The sequence below is a fragment of the Cyprinus carpio genome, chromosome A18, assembly GCF_018340385.1.
Source record: "Cyprinus carpio isolate SPL01 chromosome A18, ASM1834038v1, whole genome shotgun sequence".
Taxonomy (NCBI): Eukaryota; Metazoa; Chordata; class Actinopteri; order Cypriniformes; family Cyprinidae; genus Cyprinus; species Cyprinus carpio.
Genome location: NC_056589.1, coordinates 18,697,496 through 18,716,659, shown reverse-complemented (window position 1 = coordinate 18,716,659; position 19,164 = coordinate 18,697,496). Strand labels below are relative to the sequence as shown.

Here is a 19,164-nt window from a genome sequence, read left to right as displayed (position 1 = left end):
ATCTGTACCATCACTTGGCACAAAGGCCTTTATATTTTGTGAATATGATTTTTCTAATCCTAAACGATGAACACAAGTCCTTTAGTCTAAACACTTTGTGGAAATGAGAAAATAGTCATCTCATATTCCCACAAACTAGTCATGTTTCAGGCTTTGTGTCTGTGATCCTTCTTGTACTGCAAATAACAAAATGTAATCCTAAATATGGAATGTGTTAAAAGCTTTGGCAACACTACAAACTCGATGACATTTACATTCATACAAGCTTATGAAACATAACATCCCACATCCCATTACTTCGAGATTTTTATCATTGGAAAACAAGGGAAGCCAAACCTCTGAACTAAAACAAAAGGGAAAATGACAGAATAAAAGCTCTGAGAAGATTCATCTGGGCTATTTTTTCCCCTTGTTTCAAACTCTTTCTTAAATTTGGCTAAACTTGCTTTTATTGATGAGGCATAACTTGAGGATGCTTACGATTTTTCCTCTTTAACAAGAGCATCCATTTAAGATTCTACTATTTTTAAAGGTTAGGAAAATTTTTGGAAAATATTGATATGTAATCCTTTGCTAATCAGTGATGCCAGCATTATTATTTTAGTGTAAACAACTGCTTCAGGAAACACTGGCCACCTTTAAAAAGAGAAATAACAGCTCCATCGTGTTCTGCTCTGCTCAAATAAATCTATAATCTTAATGATAGAATCTAATATGAAGTGGTATCAAAAACATGAAAAGACAAGCATAGAAAAGGGAAAAAAAGGTAGACGCAAAACCAGACTGGGGGATGAACAAGATGATGACGTTGTTAAGAAAAATTCAAATGTTTTATTGTGTATCTTGGCTTGGTGATCATTGTCACAGAGAACAGTGGGCAGAAAGTGGGAAGCACACTGGTCTGAGGGGAAGGGGAAATTAGGGTGGTGTTCTTTGGATAGCTAGGGCAACCTGACGTCACACCAATTTTCAAGTGGGGCAAAAAAAAAAAAAAGATTTAAACTACAAGGAGCAAATTCTAAAAACAAGCTGAACATGTTGTACTAAAGCAAATATAGGCAGTAAGATGGTTGTTATTTCAAAGTCAAAATCACCAACTAAAATTGAAAATTTCATACACCCGAGGTTAGGTTAATACGTTTTTGTCCTGGTCGAGCGTCCTCTGATATTTAAGTTCCCCATCATCATGCAGGCTGGCGAAGGAAAAGGGTCAGATGGATGTGTGGGCTTTCAGTAAAGAAACATGTCATTTCTGGAGTAGAGGCAGTACAGTATATGCCTGCATGTTTTCTGTGATTGACTGCTGTAATCCAGAGCTGTTTCTCGAGTGTGAAGAATGAAGAGCTGATTGACAGGTTCAGGCGTCATCAGGGCGGAACCCCATCCTCCACCTTCCCCCACTTCCCTCCGGCTAGCCATGGGGCGTTTAACCAAAATTGTGCAGCGCCAGGCGGAACATGTCATTGGTGCAAACCCAAGCCTCGTTAATGTTCTTCAGGATGAAGCTCTGATGGAATCCCATGATAGGGTCATCATCTGCCTAAACAAAGCAGAAACACAGAGGAGACTTAAATGGAGACTCTCATACAACTGCAACACTTCATTAAAGAGAAGGGAATCAAACATGGGCTAAAAATTCAAATGGTGTTGAACTAAATACATGCAAGTTTTCAGACATGTTCAGCAAGTTTCAAAGCAAATTAGTTCAGCTAAGTAAAGACAAAAGCTGCATTAAGGAAACATGACTGATTAAAGGCTCATAGTCTGTCACAATATTAACTTTTTTTTTCTAACTAAAGACAATATCTTGACAATTACAGCATACTTTGGTCGATGATGGTGAAACAAATAAAAACCTGACAAAATGTGGGGATAAACAATCTGGGTCAGTTTCTCACATAACAGTCCAGTCCTGGATTTAAATGATCTTCACTAATGCATCACCACATATAGAACAATGAACAACCTACTGTATGTAATGTAAACTGGCCGTATATTATGACCATGTTTTTATTAAATACACACCATATACTGCCATATACTGAGGGAACTCGAACAATCACAAGGTTATAAAAAAGAAGTCACAAGGTTATAAAATGCTTTTGTGCAAGATAATCCAAACAACTCTAACTAAAATATATATATTTTTAAATTAAAATGAAAGCTGAAATCAAGTAAAAAAAAAAAAAAAAACTTTAACTATTTTAATAGTCAATCTCTATTGATATCTATATAATTTTATGCTGCATATTTATAAATGGAATCTAAAAGCTCAGGGATACTCCACCCCAAAATGAAAATTTTGTCATTAATCACTTAACCCCCATGTCGTTCCAAATCCATAAAAGCTCTGTTCGTCTTCGGAACACAATTTAAGATATTTTGAATGAAAACCGCGCAAAAGGATGCGCTGTTTTATTTCAAATCAAAGCTAAACAGACGTAGAAACAGCACATCCTTGTGGCACGGATGAAACAGAAGAGCATACACAGCATAAGGTGATATGGAGAGACACAGAGGAGACCACTGACAAATGAATAATTGAATAAAGTCATTATTTTTGTTTTCTTCGCTTACAAAAAGTGTTCCCGTCACTTCATATAACCCAGATTGCACCTCTGACGGCAGATGGAGTATTCTGACGACGACTTTCATTACTTTTTATGGACCTTGACACTGCTATTTACTTGGCAGTCTATGGGACAGTCTCAAGCCTCCAGGTTTTCATCCAAAATATTTTTTAAATTGTGTTCCGAAGACGAACTGAGCTTTTACGGATTTGGAACGACATGGGGGTAAGTGATTAATGACAAAATTTTCATTTTGGGGTGGAGTATCCCTTTAAGTATGCCATGTTTCACCCATTTTGAACAATGTCACGTTAGTTTTTCATGTAAAGAGACTAAAATGCAAAACTCTTCATTACAAAATATTAGATGCACATAAAGACAGGTCAAAATAAGGTCAGGTCAAACTCTGTTTGCAGTGCATATGAGGTGTGTATTTTTTTTTCTGTGCCCATGTTAACAGGGTAGAGCATTCACACTGCACACGGATGCAGTCCGGCAATGTGTTTCAGGAGCAGTGCATATGCAGCAGTGCAGCTATTGTTTTCAAATCGATTCTATTTTTGCTGTGCTGCACGCTCTGAATTAAAGTAACAGCACATGGTTTTAGGTTAAAAATTAACATGGACTGACGCTAAAATGTAGTAATCATACCATAAATGCACATAATTAAAGTCTACTGTGTTTCACAGTCAACACAAGGCTTTTTGGCTAGGTTTAAAGCCAGGATAAGTGCACCTTTAGATAAGCAAGGCAACATAATAAATGACACTTGTGAAGGTAGAAAAAACTTGTTTATGACTGGCACGATTGCTTGTAATAAAAATTTTAATGCAAAAGAAAAGGCACGAGACTCGACTGTTTCTGTCAGTGGTAGCCTAAGGTTTCATTTAAAATATTTGTGATAGCCTACTAACTTTTACAGTAAGAAAACTAAGCTATAGGCTGTTTAAATGTTTTGCCACTTGCTTGAGCAACTTAATATATAAAACTAAAAGTAAAATGCATTGAATAATACTTTGTTTATATTTATTGCACTTGTATTACTGCACTGTGTAAAAATATAATCACAATGCTGAAACAGCATTTTCAGCAATAACGTTTGGATTTGAAATTAAAGTAATGCTACTGATCCTGTGGCTGTATACCACAAATACAAAATTGTATTTGTGGCATACAGCCTCGGGATCAGTTGCAGACTGCAATTGCACAATCAGGTCATGCTGCTTCTTCACCGCATAAGCACTGCACACAGAATGCACACACACTGCAAAAGGATTATGTGTGAAACGGGTGTTAGTCACCACACAGAGTTGGTGCTCATTAAATTAAACTTTTTTCCACTTATTACGTTGTTGGACACATTCTGTCATGAAATGTCACTGTTACTCATGTTACCAAAACTGGCCAACTCTTATTCATTTTATTGCTGCAAAGCGCAAACAAATTCACAAACAGACCAGGCAAACCTGCATGAACAAACAAGACATATCTTAGCATTCCCACCATACTAAATATACACAGATGCTTGGTCTGAACACAGCTTAAAGCTGTTAGTAGAGAGTCCTGTACGGTGTGAACCCAAACGGACACTGGTCCTTACAGACATTAAGAGAAGGAGGAAAGGCCATGTGACCACTGAGAGCCTTTAAGCTCAAAGGTTGTGCAGGGCAAGCCTGAAGACTTCGTTGGTGCAAACCCAGGCAGTGTAGATACTTTTCAACAGAAAGATCTGGTGAAAGCCCAGCACCTGGTCATCGTCCGCCTGATACACAAACACACATACACTACAGCTCTGAAATGTTTATAAAATCTTTGACTACGCAGTACTGTGTCACATAAGGTGAAGCGAGAGTGCAATCAAGAGAGGCTTAACCTGCCCACAACCACTCTCGATTTAAATGCCACTGCGATTAAGGTGATGTTATGCATTTCAAATGGGGAGACTGCCCTCCTCGACCTTATCACATACATATTTGTCTGAAGTGTTCACCTCAAGCGCTGCTGCAATAGCATAACTGTCAGAGGTCAAAATTAAAATTAGAAAATACTTACTTTTAGTTGGCCTACTACCATACTCAATATGCAGCTATCAGGGGTGGGCTGATGGTCTTGTGCTGTGATGCTGTGAGCTATTTTTGTGAAGGGCAGGCTCTGAAAAAAAGGTAAATACAAAAAAATGATGTATATCATTACTGTTTAAACTGAAACATACTTCATATCTTGGCATATTGGCGAGCAAGACGGTGCCGCATATGGGCTGCCTCGGTGAGGAGCTCGCCAGTTGTTTTAACGTTTTTGTTAGTTTGTCCTGACTGAGGTTTTTCAAAAACAATAAGTTTTACCAGGGATGAACTGCTTAACATTTGACAGTACACACCACACATCTACTGATTTTTGATTACTCTGACGGTTAGCTAAACATTGTAGTTGGCAGAGCAGCGGTGCTGTTCAAGCATTTTATGATGTGCAAGCATGGGAAGTGAGCCGGGGTGCTTTAGAACACAGCTGTCTAGCATCTATCTGGTGAATCTCCGCTCCCTACCCAACAAAACGGACAAACTTCTGCTACACTCCCAAATAATAAAGAACTTTTAAAACTCTGCTGCTCTTCATAGAAAACCTGTCTGATTGAAGCTATTCCAGACAGCACATCTACTGGGCTTCCAGCTGTTCAGAGCGGATCACAACGCAAAATCAACAGTGAAATCACATGACGGTGGAACATGCTTCTACATCAATGAAAGGTGGAGTACAGATGTAACAGCGTTGAAGAAGATGTGCTGTCCTGATCTAGAAGTGCTCTTCATCAACTGTAAGCTGTTCTACTCGTTTTACTCGTTCACTCTCGTAAGTGTTTACATTTCACCACAAGCGCACAGAACAACAACACCCAGACTCTGTTATAATCATTCTCAGGTACTTTAATAAAGCAAACCTCACAAGTAAACTGCCAAAATACAGATAGCACGTTACATGTCCTACCAGAGACAGTAATATACTGGACCACTGTTACACCACAATAAAGGATGCACATCACTCTGTTCCCCGTGCATCTTTGGGGCTCTCTGATCACTGTCTGGTTCATCTTATACTGACCTAGTACAGGCAGAAACTGAAATCAGCTAAATCTATAATAAGGACTGTAAAAAGATGGACTAATGAAGCAGAGGGGGATTTACAAGCCTGTTTCGACTGCACTGATTGGAGTGTTTTTGAAGCTGCTGTCACCAATCTGAAAGAGCTCACTGATTCTGTAACAACATATATCAGTTTCGGTCAAGATAGGTGCATCCCTACCAGGTCCAGGACTAATTTAACTTACAACAACAAACCATGGTTCACTGCAAAACTCAGACAGCTCTGTCAGGCCAAATAAGATGGCAACAGGAATGGGGACAGAGTCTTATATAAACAGGCCAAAAACACAGTGACAAAGGAGTTCAAAGTGGCTAAGGAACTCCGAAAAACTGCACTTTTCTGCCAGTGACCCTGCATCAGTGTGGAAAGGACTGAAAGACACTTCAACTTCAAGCACTGTGGAGAATCAACAAGTGGTCGACGATTTGAATGAGTTTTATTGCAGGTTTGAAAAACCCTTTCTCACACCCATTCTGACCTTCTCTGCATGGATCTATTAACACCTATAGCAGTAAATGTGTAATGCAAAACATTATTTTATTTTAACACACATACCTTTTTTTTTTTTTTTTACACTTCCTTGTATTTGTACATTACACACCTGTACACACAAATACCATCCATTGTCTACTTTGTATATTGTGTCTTTTTTTTTGCATATTGTTATTTCCTGTTTAATTAACCTATTTTTATTATAGGTGTCTTGTCACTGTCCTTCTTGTCTGTGCTGTGGAAGCTTCTGTCACCAAAACAAATTCCTTGTATGAGTAAAAACACCTAGCAATAAAACTCTTTCTGATTCACATATAAAATACATATGGTAATTAAACATCTGATCAATATTTAATTGGGGATGCACATTATATGATCGATTTGAGAATTTTTCTTTCAGTATTGGTATTTATTGGTATTGGTTGATAGTGCGAAAACCTCCACCCTCTGTTTTCAAAAATGAATTAGAGGAAATGAACCCTAACCTATCAAAACGTCAACAGGTTTCCCACTCTTTTTCAGAGATCATTTTCCAGGACTTTTCCAGGACATTTCAAATTTCATGATGATGGGAATAAAATATAACTCTAACAAAACACACGCAAATACTTACGGAAAGCTTTTCGACAATTGCCGCTTTTCCCTGGAATTGCTGACCCTCCCAGGTAAGGCATGACGCATCAATCGGACAAGAAAAAAAAAAAAAAAAAAGAATGTAGTTGAGCTAAAGCCGCAAAAATGTAGACAGCAAAGCAGTAATGTCGCCAGTCTTTTAATAAATACATCTTAAAACATTTATATAAATGATCAGCAAATATCCCTCAATATAAGTATTGTTTAACATATATGTGATATATTGTTTAACGTGTTGCTGAAAATATAGGTTCGTGTATGAGCACTTTAGGCTTTTTAAAGGTCCAGTATAGAACCACATTTCTGGCCTGAAAAGATTCCTCTGCTGAACACACGACAAAACTTGTTTGTTACTTGGCATCTAGCATCACTCTGCAAGACATAAACCAAGTGACGCTTTGAACTCTAACATGAAGGCAAGGGAGAGACAGTAAAACATTTCTACTTGACATCTCTCTCGCTAAGGGACTAGTCAAGAGAGAACTATCCTGAAGAAAAGAGCTTAAAACAATACTCACATATATCGATCCAAGTTGAGTCCTGTCGGTGTCAAACAGCTGATAGTAATGTTGCACAAAGCTGGATCCTATTTGTTCCCAAATCGGCTTGTCTCCCATTCTGATTCACCCTGCTACAGGCACTGGTGGAGACAGAATAAATGACTCGATGTATATGACAGACTGAGGGTTGACAAATGACAAGACAGAAAAAAACTGAAACTTTTTCATCTACATTTAAAGGTGCACTGGCTTTTGAGCCCATAGTACCAGTGAGTACCAGTGGTCACTATCATTCGTATTGTGTTTGTTACACTGTTGGGCTTGTTAAAAAAAGCAATATGTGAAGTAAACTTATCAATTGCATGATATGATTGAACATTTGATGACAACATGGCAGAGCCCATACTGGAGCAACCCGCTCCATGTAGTAAATAAACAACTTCAGACAGGAGGACAGATAGTAATTCGATGTGAGTATAAATAATTGTAATACTTTTCCTCAAAGTGCTGTTCCTTTGTGCGTAGTTTTTAATTGGCAAAATTAACAATATCGAGTGCACCTTTTTTGTTTTTCTGGCACTAAATAGACTTATAAAGCCACACCTCTGTTCAGTGCTGAGCTCGTTGTCTTCTGTCTTCCAGACTGTATTTCCACAGCATGGAGGTAAGATCTTACGGATTTATGAATGAACCGCTCATTGTAAAATCTTCCCGGTCTACTGACATTTGTTATGACATCCGCTTTGAATATTACAATGCTTATGATAAGTTTTGTTAACTCAACAGTAAGTAAATCCACCTCACCAGCTAATTACTCTTCAACAGCGATGCTATAGAGCTACCGCAAGAACAGAAGCTCAAAGACAAAATCCTAAAGATGGCTGTGTGCTTAATATTTTTATGGCGCATAAGGTCTGTCAGCTTTATAGTGGGCAAAAAACATTAAACGTAGACCTGTCAAGAATGTCAATCAAAAATCAAACAACAAAATCACACAAAATTTAAAAGGCCAAAAGGCTGAATTAATGGCCCATTTCTATGAGAATAGGAAAGTCCACACCACAATTATAAGAATAACGACACAGAGGAATGATATTGTTGGAATCATGTTTTATTTTTATTTTTTTTCCAGCTGATGAACGATACTAACACTGAAAGCCAATCAGAATCCACATCCCATTTTGAATTCTTAATCCTATTTAAATCAAGTGGATTCGGGTTGGCTGCCAAGGTCTTCATAGCTCACCTGCTAGAAAAATTAATTCAGTAATTTTTAATTAATTTGGACCAAAATGTATTTTCAATGCTTCAACAAATTGATGTCACGTGGACTACTTTGATGATGTTTTTATTACCTTTCTGGACATGGACAGTATACCGTACATACATTTTCAATGGAGGGACAGAAAGCTCTCGGACTAAATCTAAAACATCTTAAACTGTGTTCCGAAGATGAATGGAGGTCTAACGGGTTTGAAACGGCATGAGGGTGAGTCATTAATGACATAATTTTAATATTTGGGTGAACTAACCCTTTAAGGCCTGTACACACAAAGAACAATAACTATAAAGATAACTGTACTGATAACAATATTAGTGTTCACATCAACCCCCTTTAATTTTTATTATAAAAGTTATATCTAAATGCTTGAGCTCTTTAAAGTTGAATAGATTATCGTTGCCTGTTTGCCAGTTTTTTTTATCATACAACATACAACTATAGTTACAGCAGTAGTGTGTACTGTACCCTTTTCTCTATTCTTTTAGATTTAGAATTATTTTTCTTTATCATTATAATTACTGTCCTTGATGTGAATGGGCCTTTAATGTGAACAGACCTTTATAAACTCCTTTCTATTTAGAAGCACATGGAATTTAACACATTCCTGCTCCACCCTTTTAAAAACCCTATACTGATTAGTCATCAACTTTGACTGGTTAATATATCATGTGATTGGGCCATGATGCACTGGAGCCTTTCAAACTTAAATATATCAATAACTCTAATATCTATAGATTCCACTGACATCTTTAGTTATTTAGAGCAGCTGATGACAACTCTCTATAACTACACTTTCTTGTATACGTTAATAACTGTATGAACGACAATAACTACACTAACCAAGCTAGTTTGATTGCTGTCAAATTAGAAAAGTCGATCAAAATGACACTTACATTATTGACTTACATATAAAAGCATTCGGCTGGATTTTAGAGACTCTTAGCACTAGTTGGTCGGTTAGCAAGTAACGTACTAACTTCATTTACAAATCAATCAGTGACCATATGAAGATGTCCAAATTGTGGTTAAAATAATTTCCGTTAAATTCGAGTCATTATTTGATCAAGAATGCTACCAACCATTAAAAGTAAGCATGCTAAGATGATTTGCTAGCTTTCAATGGCCTCGCTGTAGACTGAATGATTCATTTTAGCTTTAGCCGCAGACGTGCTAACACTGGGCTGTCTGTCTACAACGAGCTCACCGGCTAAACCGTGACGCGAAAAAGTTGTGTTTTACGTTGAAGTGGCCCTTGCCTTTTGAATATCGACTCAGGGTTTGGATAGTAACGATCAACGGTCAACTTGGACCAAACGCACCCTCGTTCCGTTCTAAAAATACCCCAGATCCATATGTGCTGAATGCAGGCGCGACACCCTCGCGCGGCCCGTGCACGCTCCTGTCCTATAGGCGTGTCCTATTCGCTAGCGTTTCATATTTTTCTTGACCAAAGCCTCAGTACTACTTTGCATAAAGTAGTTATAAAGTGGTTATGTGCAGCGTAAATGCAACGTTAACTGTTATAAATAATATGTGGTCAACATCTTACCTCCGTGAGCCCTAAACCGATTCCCCGGTTCCAGTTATGGCGATTCCAGCGCGCGGAGAACAGAAGTTGAGCGGCCTCTTCCGTTTGAGCATGCGCAAAGCGCGTACACACTGCTTTGAATTTTGGTTCTTGACAGCCAGCCTCAGGGTGCTTCTCAAACTGTAGGCTGCGTCCTTCCCAGTTCAGCGCTAGAGTCCTCCTCAGCATTAAACGCTAGAATGAGACTGTCTAGTAAGTGCGCGTGGCTACGTCACATATGTTCCCGCCGTGTCACGGCACAAAAACGCTAATAAAACTTAGTTTTGGAAAATACTTTGTATTACAAATCTTTATATTATTTTGCTTTCTATTAATGCAATATACCGAATCACAATCGTCTAGTCTCCCCTGGCTTAAATTATTGGCAGTTTAACGTTTAGTAAGTAATTTACACCCAAAAAATAATAATAAAAATGATAACATCTACCCTTTCATGTCCGAAAACAATATTTTTGTCTTACATTGCATAATAATTTCAGACAAGCTCAGTACTGACTCGTTTTTCGTCAGTTTATTTTCATGAAACGGAATGGGTACAAAGGATTGTGGGGTGACTGAAGGTCTCGGAGGATATACATCCCATGCATCCTTCAAATTCAGCTGAATGAAGGACGCGAAACGAAGGCAGCCTTCCAAGGATCCTTCATTGAGATGGCCTTCAGCGCTGTCTGATGACATGGCAGCCGAGATATGCAGCTTTCATAGGATGCAGCCTGAGACAGTTCGTTTCAATGAACCGGTTCAAAAAACTGTTCACCGGTTATTTTACGCCCTCACGTACTGGTATAAAGTCATATAAAGGCCTAATGGTTAGAGAGTTTGACTCTTAACTCTAAGGTTGTGGGTTCGAGTCTAGGGCCGGGTGCCCTTGAGCAAGGCACCGAACCCCCAACTGCTCCCCGGATGCCGCAGCATAAATGGCTGCCCACTGCTCTGGGTGTGTGTGTGTGTGCGCGCGCACTTTGGATGGGTTAAATGCAGAGCACGAATTCTGAGTATGGGTCACCATACTTGGCTGTATGTCACATCACTTTCACTTTTCACATTTAAGTTTTGCTAAAGCACCCAAATACAGGCAATGATGCGCCACCGATAATATACACGTCTAAAGTGAATAAATTAGTCTTATATCAGCGTTTTACAGAAACCATGATCCACTTACTATGCATAATCCAGTACGACTGATTTGTTATTAAACTTACGTTTAATATATCATTCAAGTCTTTGGTTCACCCGCGTTCACAGAATCATACAGCATCAGTAGTACCATCAGCAACCGATTCTTGACTCGAGAACGAGAACCGCTCTGCAGCAGGCGAGTACGTTCGTTAGTTCACAGCACAATGTCCCGTTTCAGGTGCTCGTGCTCATCACCGCACAACAGTTCAGTGTATTGTTCGAGTAACTGAGTAACTACGGGATATTGGTGGTTTATTTCGAGTCGGAGTAAGCACGTCAGAAAGTAACTTCTGTAATTTGTGGCTCAGTGCTTAATGGAGACGCGAACTGTTTAGAACGATTCAGTCCGATTTGGTGAACCGGTTCAAAAGAATGTTTCTTTCGCGAACCGGACATTACTAATGTTGATGTATTGCTTTCCAAATCTAGAACTAGTGCTTCGAGCAGCTGGTGAATCCAAGAATATTATACTTTAAATACTCGCAAGTATTATCCCATAGAAACCATATTTGTGCAGTTTCTCTTCTATTTACAATCTGTAGTTGTAAATTCTGTTCTGTTAAATAAAATTACATGTGCAGAAAATGTCAGTTTAGTTTTCAATTAGTCTCACAAATGCAGTGCTTCTTTGCATTTACCAGCTGGAAAATTGAGCTCTTGTTAATAATAAATTACATTAAATTGTAACAAATCAAGAGAATAAAACTCACAAGCAAATAAACATAAATGTACCATTTACTGACCTAAAAATAATTATTAAGTAATCTGTAGCAGACAATACAAATTAATATAGCTTTGTTGATTTAGATGTTAAAGGTCAATATAAAAAGCATGGCCGGTACTTTTCCTTTTAAGCAAAAAATAAAAACATGTTAAAGCAGCATGCAGAGAAATGAGGCTATTTAAACGATTTTTAAAATTATTTTATTATTGTGTCATTCTTGACATGTGATTTATCTAATTACATAATATGAAAACTATTAATACAGAGGTGTTTCTATACCCTAGTGCTGTGCTTGGTTTACATGTGTAGTGTGCTATAAAAAGATTGAAAATGTGCTTGTAACAAATGGTCATCACTTTGGCCCTGCCCTTTTTACATTAGCCACAGAGAGACGCTGTAGCACAACCTCTGTGTTCAAAGCTGGAGCTTGTAATTCACACTCCTTTGTCTGAAAAGCTACACTGATATTCCATTACAGAGTTTCAGAATCCAGTGAGGGATCGATAGTCTTGAAGGCAGCCCTGAGGTCCTCTGCATCCTGACAATTATCGAAATCTAAACAGGATTAGTTAAATGTGGCTTTTACACTGAGATCTCTAATAACTTATTCTAATTTTGTAAACAGTTTGATGGATGATGATCTTTCACCCTTTGCCTTCCAGTTGCACTCTCATCTCGCTGATGTACTGCACTCTCTCAGAAGTAGCTTGTTTTTTAACTAGACTCAGGAACTCTTTGTGTCTTCCATCTGTGTCCTGGAGTGAGAACAACACGTACACAAAACATTATGATGTTTTAATATATTTATATATACAGTACCATTCAAAACTTTGTGGTCAGTAAGATTTTTTTGGAAAGAAATTAATATTGAGCAAGGATGCATTAAATTGATGGGGTGTGTGTGAATATAGAGTTTTTTAAAATATTTTTATTATAAATATAAACTGTTCTTTTGAACTTCCTATTTGTCAAAAAATTAAATTATTAAATTATTATATATATTTTTTAATTGTAATTATATTTCGCAATATACATTTTTTACTGTATTTTTGAGCAAATAAATGCAGTCACGGTGAGCACTAAAACATTTTTTAAATACCATCCCCAAACATTTGAATGGTAGTCACTATATTCACTATAAATTATGTTCTTAAGCAAAAATATCAAACTGACCTCTGTATAAAGTGTCTAATAAGCAATACACACTCCATTACTCCTCAGCTCTGTCTGAGCCACTGCCAACAGCTCCTATATGTCCTGATCTGACTTCAGAGGGAAAGCCTTCTTCAATGCCTCACTGAAAATAGCACACATAACATAATAATAATCACCACATGACACTCATAAGTTTTCAACTGAGGAATTATGTGTTTTTGCTCACCTAAATTCTAAGACAGTTAGTGATCCGCATTGCGTTGTGTCACTTTGAATTAAAACTTTGAGCAAGTGAGACAGCAGCTGAGTCTGTCCATGGTAGATACTCTCATCAACCTGCCACAGAATCACAGTCAGCAACATTATATTATATATATATATATAATAGAATTTAGATATTCTGGGGGGACTTATTTAAAACAGCAGCTGAAAAACCTGCTTTCATTGGACTTAATTATTCAGCAGTGCTATGGACATTTACCAAAAATGATTATTTAGACTAGGCACAAACCTTCCCAGTCAAGATGTCATTACAAAGGGAAATGAGATCATCTTCAAGATTGTTTTGGATGCTTTCCATCAAAATGTAAGCCCACTCTCCTGCCTTATCTTATAATGTTCCACAAGATAGCTGTGAAGAAACATCTGTAGATCTCTGTGGAGTCATCATTCTTCATTGAAGAAAAATGTGTGGAGAAATACAGCTTTAAATACTCATAACTAGTGACTGTTTAAACAAATCAAGAAAGCATACCTGCCAACCTTGAAATAATTTTTTGAGTACCATCAAGTGTGACTGGATGGGACACAAGGTTGTTAGGAGGTATTTTTTAAATTTTATTTTTGGCAAAATAATGTGCTATTTAAAAAAAAAAAAAAAAAAAAAAAAACTCCAGTACACTTCTATACACTTTAGAAAAAACATGGCTTATCATATGATATGGCATTATCATATGGCTTATCAAAATGTGTACAGGTTGGTAGGTCTGGATATTGGTATGCCAGACATACCTTTTCATTCTCTGCCATTTTTTCCCTCCAGATATCTTTTATAACTCTGACTATATCTGCTTTCTTAAGCTTAAGATTGTTAAATTCCCCTCATACTGTAGATAAATGGGGACGTCACTGAATGTGCCCTGTGAAAACAACTTTACGTCAGCCAAGCAAAGCTGGTGTAGTTCATTTATAGCCTGTTTAGCTTCTTTTTATTATTTATTTTTATATTTAGGCTACATAGATAAAATAATTAACTTGTTTTGTCAAAGAGATTATTTTCTGCAATAATCCTAATGCCAATGTAAAAATCCTATTGGGTTTTAAGTTTTTATCGAGAGAACCAGGGTAATGCTAACTTCCAGGTTGGCCTACAAAAATACATCATCACTGCAGTACTCTATTGTTATTTTTGACGTTAAGAACACTTACAAGTGAAGAACTCATTTTGGCCATTCATCTGCTGTAGCAAAATCTCCAGCTTCTTTTGGCTGGATTGACCTTCAAAGAGCTCTTGTATGTCTATAACAAGATTAAAGATTATCTCAAACGTAAGCTTAACTGCACTCTATAAAGAACAGATATGACAGCTTACAACCTGAAAATTCAGATACTGTTACCTGAACATTGCTCCCAGTTTGGTCTGGGAGTTGTAACAGTGTGTTTGTTATCTGAGCCATGTTGCAGCACAGACTGATTGGAGTGTAACACAGCAGGTGCTGACTGTTGATTAGAATAATGTTTAGTAATCAGTTTATGATTATTTATTTATCATTATAGACCTCTTTGAAGTCTGTTTCTCTGCACAAGTACCTGACGATGAACCTCGAGCAGTGTGTCATACTCAGACTTTAATTGGTCAAAGTCTGTCTGTAAGGTTTTCAGCTAAAACAAAGAAAAAAATCACATTAAATATGATTATAAAATACATATCAAATAGATTAATGTCTAATTTATTTATACGCTACATCTAGAATTGATGTTTAAGAGTCATTCTTTTGGGTGTTTGATTAATGTAATGCATTCTTGCTGAATGATATTATTCATTACAAAATGCACTGACCCCAAAGTTTCAAATCGCAGTGTAGAGAAATAAAAACATAAAAATTTACATAATAATATAATAGATTAAATATTTAATTCTACCATACATAAGTACAAAACATTTTGTAAGGTATATTGGTTAATTGATTATTTTGTACGTAAACTAATATATATATATATATATTTCTTCTCCATACCTTCATTAAAGTCTCCTCATGCATATGATTTAGGATATCGTGGGACCACATCACTGTATTCAGCTTGCAGGCGGTTAAGCTCAACTTGGACTTTGGTAAGATCCTCTCTACACATCTGCAAAGCCATTTTCACCACCACAGGATCCTCAAATTCATCCTCTGCGAGGAACAAGCAATGTTTCTGTCAAACCACCTCCTCACTACTCAACCTCCTGACTGCTGCAACTCACTCCTGGCAATCAGACCTCTGTAAAAAGCTCCAGCCCCACTAATATTCATCATCTTCAAATAATCTGACATCACACCTCTACTACGCTTCCTCCACTGGCTAGGGTGACCAGTTGGTTATTGCCCAGTTGCAGGAGAGTAGAGGTGATTTAGCAGGAAAATGCGGGACACAAGTGAGAGAGATAAATTTATTACTATTAGACTATGTAATGTTGATTGGATGATAACATGCTTTATATCATCAATAAGCTTTGTTAATGGTGACTGACTCTGTGACAATTTGACCAGGTTTAAGTGAAAGGCTATAGGCTATATTCATTCTACTACATATATAATGAAATGAATAACAGACTACAATGTAATACATTTCCTTACGTGGCAACTAGATTATGTTTTTTTTTTTTTTTTATTATTAGACTATGCAAATATTACATGTGTTATTACATGTGTTTTACCAGATTCAGTGCATCTTGAACTTGTATTTTTTGTTGGATCTGGCAGGTTTGATCAGGATGTTCTTATCTAGCATGTGTCTAGAAAAAATGCTGCCTGGCTGTATTTAACGATTTTTGATGAGGTCCACACTGATTCCTTTGCTCCGTCCAGTAATCATCAGCAGAAAAAAAAAAAACCTCTCTATGAATGCTTTGGTTGTTATTTTCCCCACTCTAGCTAGAACATGACGGCTGCACAAATGGATTTTTAAATGGCAATCACATTTTTTGTAATATCAGGGAAGAAAAAAATAATAATACACACATAATTGAAATGTGGGACACTGTTTACGTCTTGCAAGAAAAGAGACAAATCTCTCAATATCAAGACTGTCCTGCATTTGGTGGTCACCCTACCATATGATCCTTATACTCATACACTAAATTCTAATAATAAAACTTTTGTTTCCAGGTTTGTTTGTTTTTTCAGACTCTACTACTAAGTGTCATTAGTGTAACCTTCATTTATAACCTTCATTATTATCATCATGTTCAGTATCAAGCATCTGGTGATGAGCAGTTTTCATGTATCATGTTCATCCCTGTATGTAGTTAACAATAACAACACTGCTGCTTCCATAAAGCATACATGACTATAGTATGTGTATCTCTCCTATAGGTTGATCATCTAAAAGAGGATCTGGCCACCCAATATAAGCTATACAACTAAAATTAAAATATTAACAATTGTTTTCAGAGAATTGCATTAAAGCTTAAATAAAGTAAAATATAAATATTATATAAAACCTTAGATTTTTTATTTTTATTAATTAGATAAAAAAAACATTAAAGTTGAAGTTGAAGTATAAAATGACTAAAACTGAAATAAAATAAATTTAAGATAGAAAACCACTAAAACATTAAAAGTATCCTTTAACCACTCTGAATAGTGAATAATCCAAGTGGCCAGATCTCTACAAAAGGACAGACATAATAAATTAGCTCCACCTGAATCTGCAGTCTGTTGTCCTCTCATACTCTCAATGACACGCTGCAGACGCTGACACTCTTGCTTCAGAGCTCGGATCTCATCTCTTTCCTGTACTCTCTAATCCAGAATCTTCTTTTCACACTGTTCTGACACAAGCACCAGCTTCCCCCGCAGTGGTAGCAGATCCCTGATCTGTTCGCGAAGATGCGCTGGGAGAGACATTAACACTTTGATTAGTGTCATCTCATCTATTATTTTCCTCATGACTTACTATTGACCAATTGAGTTCTATTAGCATTTAATTTTACTTTATATTACACATCTTGGGTTTCTTTATATTGCCTTTGCTACAGTTTATGTTTTGAAGGTGATCAGCATCAATTTTACATGTTTTAAATTAACATGCCTTTTATTTAATACAATACTGATACAATAATAATAATAAAAAATTGATATGGTGGTAGCCTACTAGCACAAATATTTCCTCTCCCACAAATTACTAAAAAGATTGTACATACCTAATGTGATGTCATACTCATTTTTGATGGCAGACAAAATAGGCTTGTAGGTTTTAAATTATTCGATTAAATAGCCAAACACCTCCTGGAAAACCTACATAATGAAGGGAAAAAGCAGAAAAAAAATTTATATATTACTGGTGTTGAATATATTACTAGTGTTGAAAAAAAAATTATTAAAAAAAAATGAAAAAAAAAAAAAAAAAAAAAAAAAAAAAATATATATATATATATATATATATATATATATATATATATATATATATATAATTATTAAAAAAAATGAAAAAAAAAATTGTGTGGACTTTTTAATTGTGTGGATAAATTTAATTTTTTTCAAAAATGACAGTAAAGACTTTAAGCATTCTTTTTAAGAATTATATTTCAAATAAATGCTGTTCTTTTGAACTATTCATCAAAGTATCCTAAAAAATGTATCAATGGGTTTCACAAAAATATTAAGCATATTCAACATTGATTATAATGCACCCATAATAACGATTTCTGAATGATTATGTGACATATTTTTAAGATCATGTGAACATTTCATTTTAAAATATATTAAAATAGAAAATGGTTATTTTAAACTTACATTTCACAATATTATTTTTTTATCAAATAAATGCAGCTTTGGTTAGCAAAAAAAGGTTTTTTTCAAAAACATAAAAAAATCTTACTGACATTAAACTTTTGAACCGTAATGTATGCAAAAGAGTAAGAGACAAATACAAAGAGGGATGTAAACCTGCAGTCTGAGCTCTTGGACTTTGAGGCTCCAGTTGCTCTAAGAAACAAAGCTCGGTAAGAGATCTGCAGCACATCAAGTAGACATTAGGATCAAAGTATGCAATGGACATGGAAAAGATGTCTAAACCATTTTAATGCAGTTTGAACATGGGTTGAGAAGTCAAATAGTGACAGCTGATACTTCATCCAAATTATTTTTTTTTTTCTATTATTATTTTTCATATATATTAACAGCTGTCACACTGCAGGCATATTAACTTAATTTAAGAAAATAATAAAAAGATGACTAAAATAGAGAAAATGGCAACCATTGTCATACAATTAACTTTATACTGATATGGTTATTTCACAATAATATCTTAATGTAAAATTATTTTATTTATAAGTTACCCGTTTACTAGCATTTTTCCACTAAACTACTGACTTCCGCTGGCTTGTTTGGATTGTAGGCAGTCACTTCTAGTTATCAACGTTATCTTCTCTGAAATGTCCTTATATCTTGCCTTTCAGAGTGTAACAGCGGTGGCAGCTGTAGTTCTTTCAGCGACATTTGGACAAATAAACAGCTTAAAAATAATCCACAGCAAATTTAGCAGCGAACGTCCAACTGAAGCTTCAGCAGCGTGGCATTGTTGTTGTTTGAGAGGTGGTTGCTACGATACCGATGGACCCTAGAAAAGACCTTCCTTTTATAGGAGCCCACATCGTGCCTGTACGAACAATAATGTGTGACTTCAACGTCTGAAAC

General features: G+C 36.3%; 1 protein-coding gene and 1 pseudogene across 1 annotated transcript; both read right to left on the bottom strand.

The window, feature by feature from the left end:
- Positions 1-811: 811 nt before the first annotated feature.
- Positions 812-10,385, bottom strand: LOC109108677 (nuclear transport factor 2). The gene is made up of 5 exons (XM_042775239.1): positions 10,165-10,385; positions 7,352-7,473; positions 6,814-6,885; positions 4,623-4,721; positions 812-1,540 (listed from the first exon to the last, which is right to left on the bottom strand). Exons 2-5 carry the CDS (start codon positions 7,448-7,450, stop codon positions 1,427-1,429), a joined length of 384 nt encoding a protein of 127 aa, XP_042631173.1. The 5' UTR covers positions 7,451-7,473; positions 10,165-10,385; the 3' UTR covers positions 812-1,426.
- A 1,913-nt stretch (positions 10,386-12,298) lies between these two features.
- On the bottom strand, positions 12,299-18,966 carry LOC109079116 (annotated as a pseudogene).
- Positions 18,967-19,164: the final 198 nt, after the last annotated feature.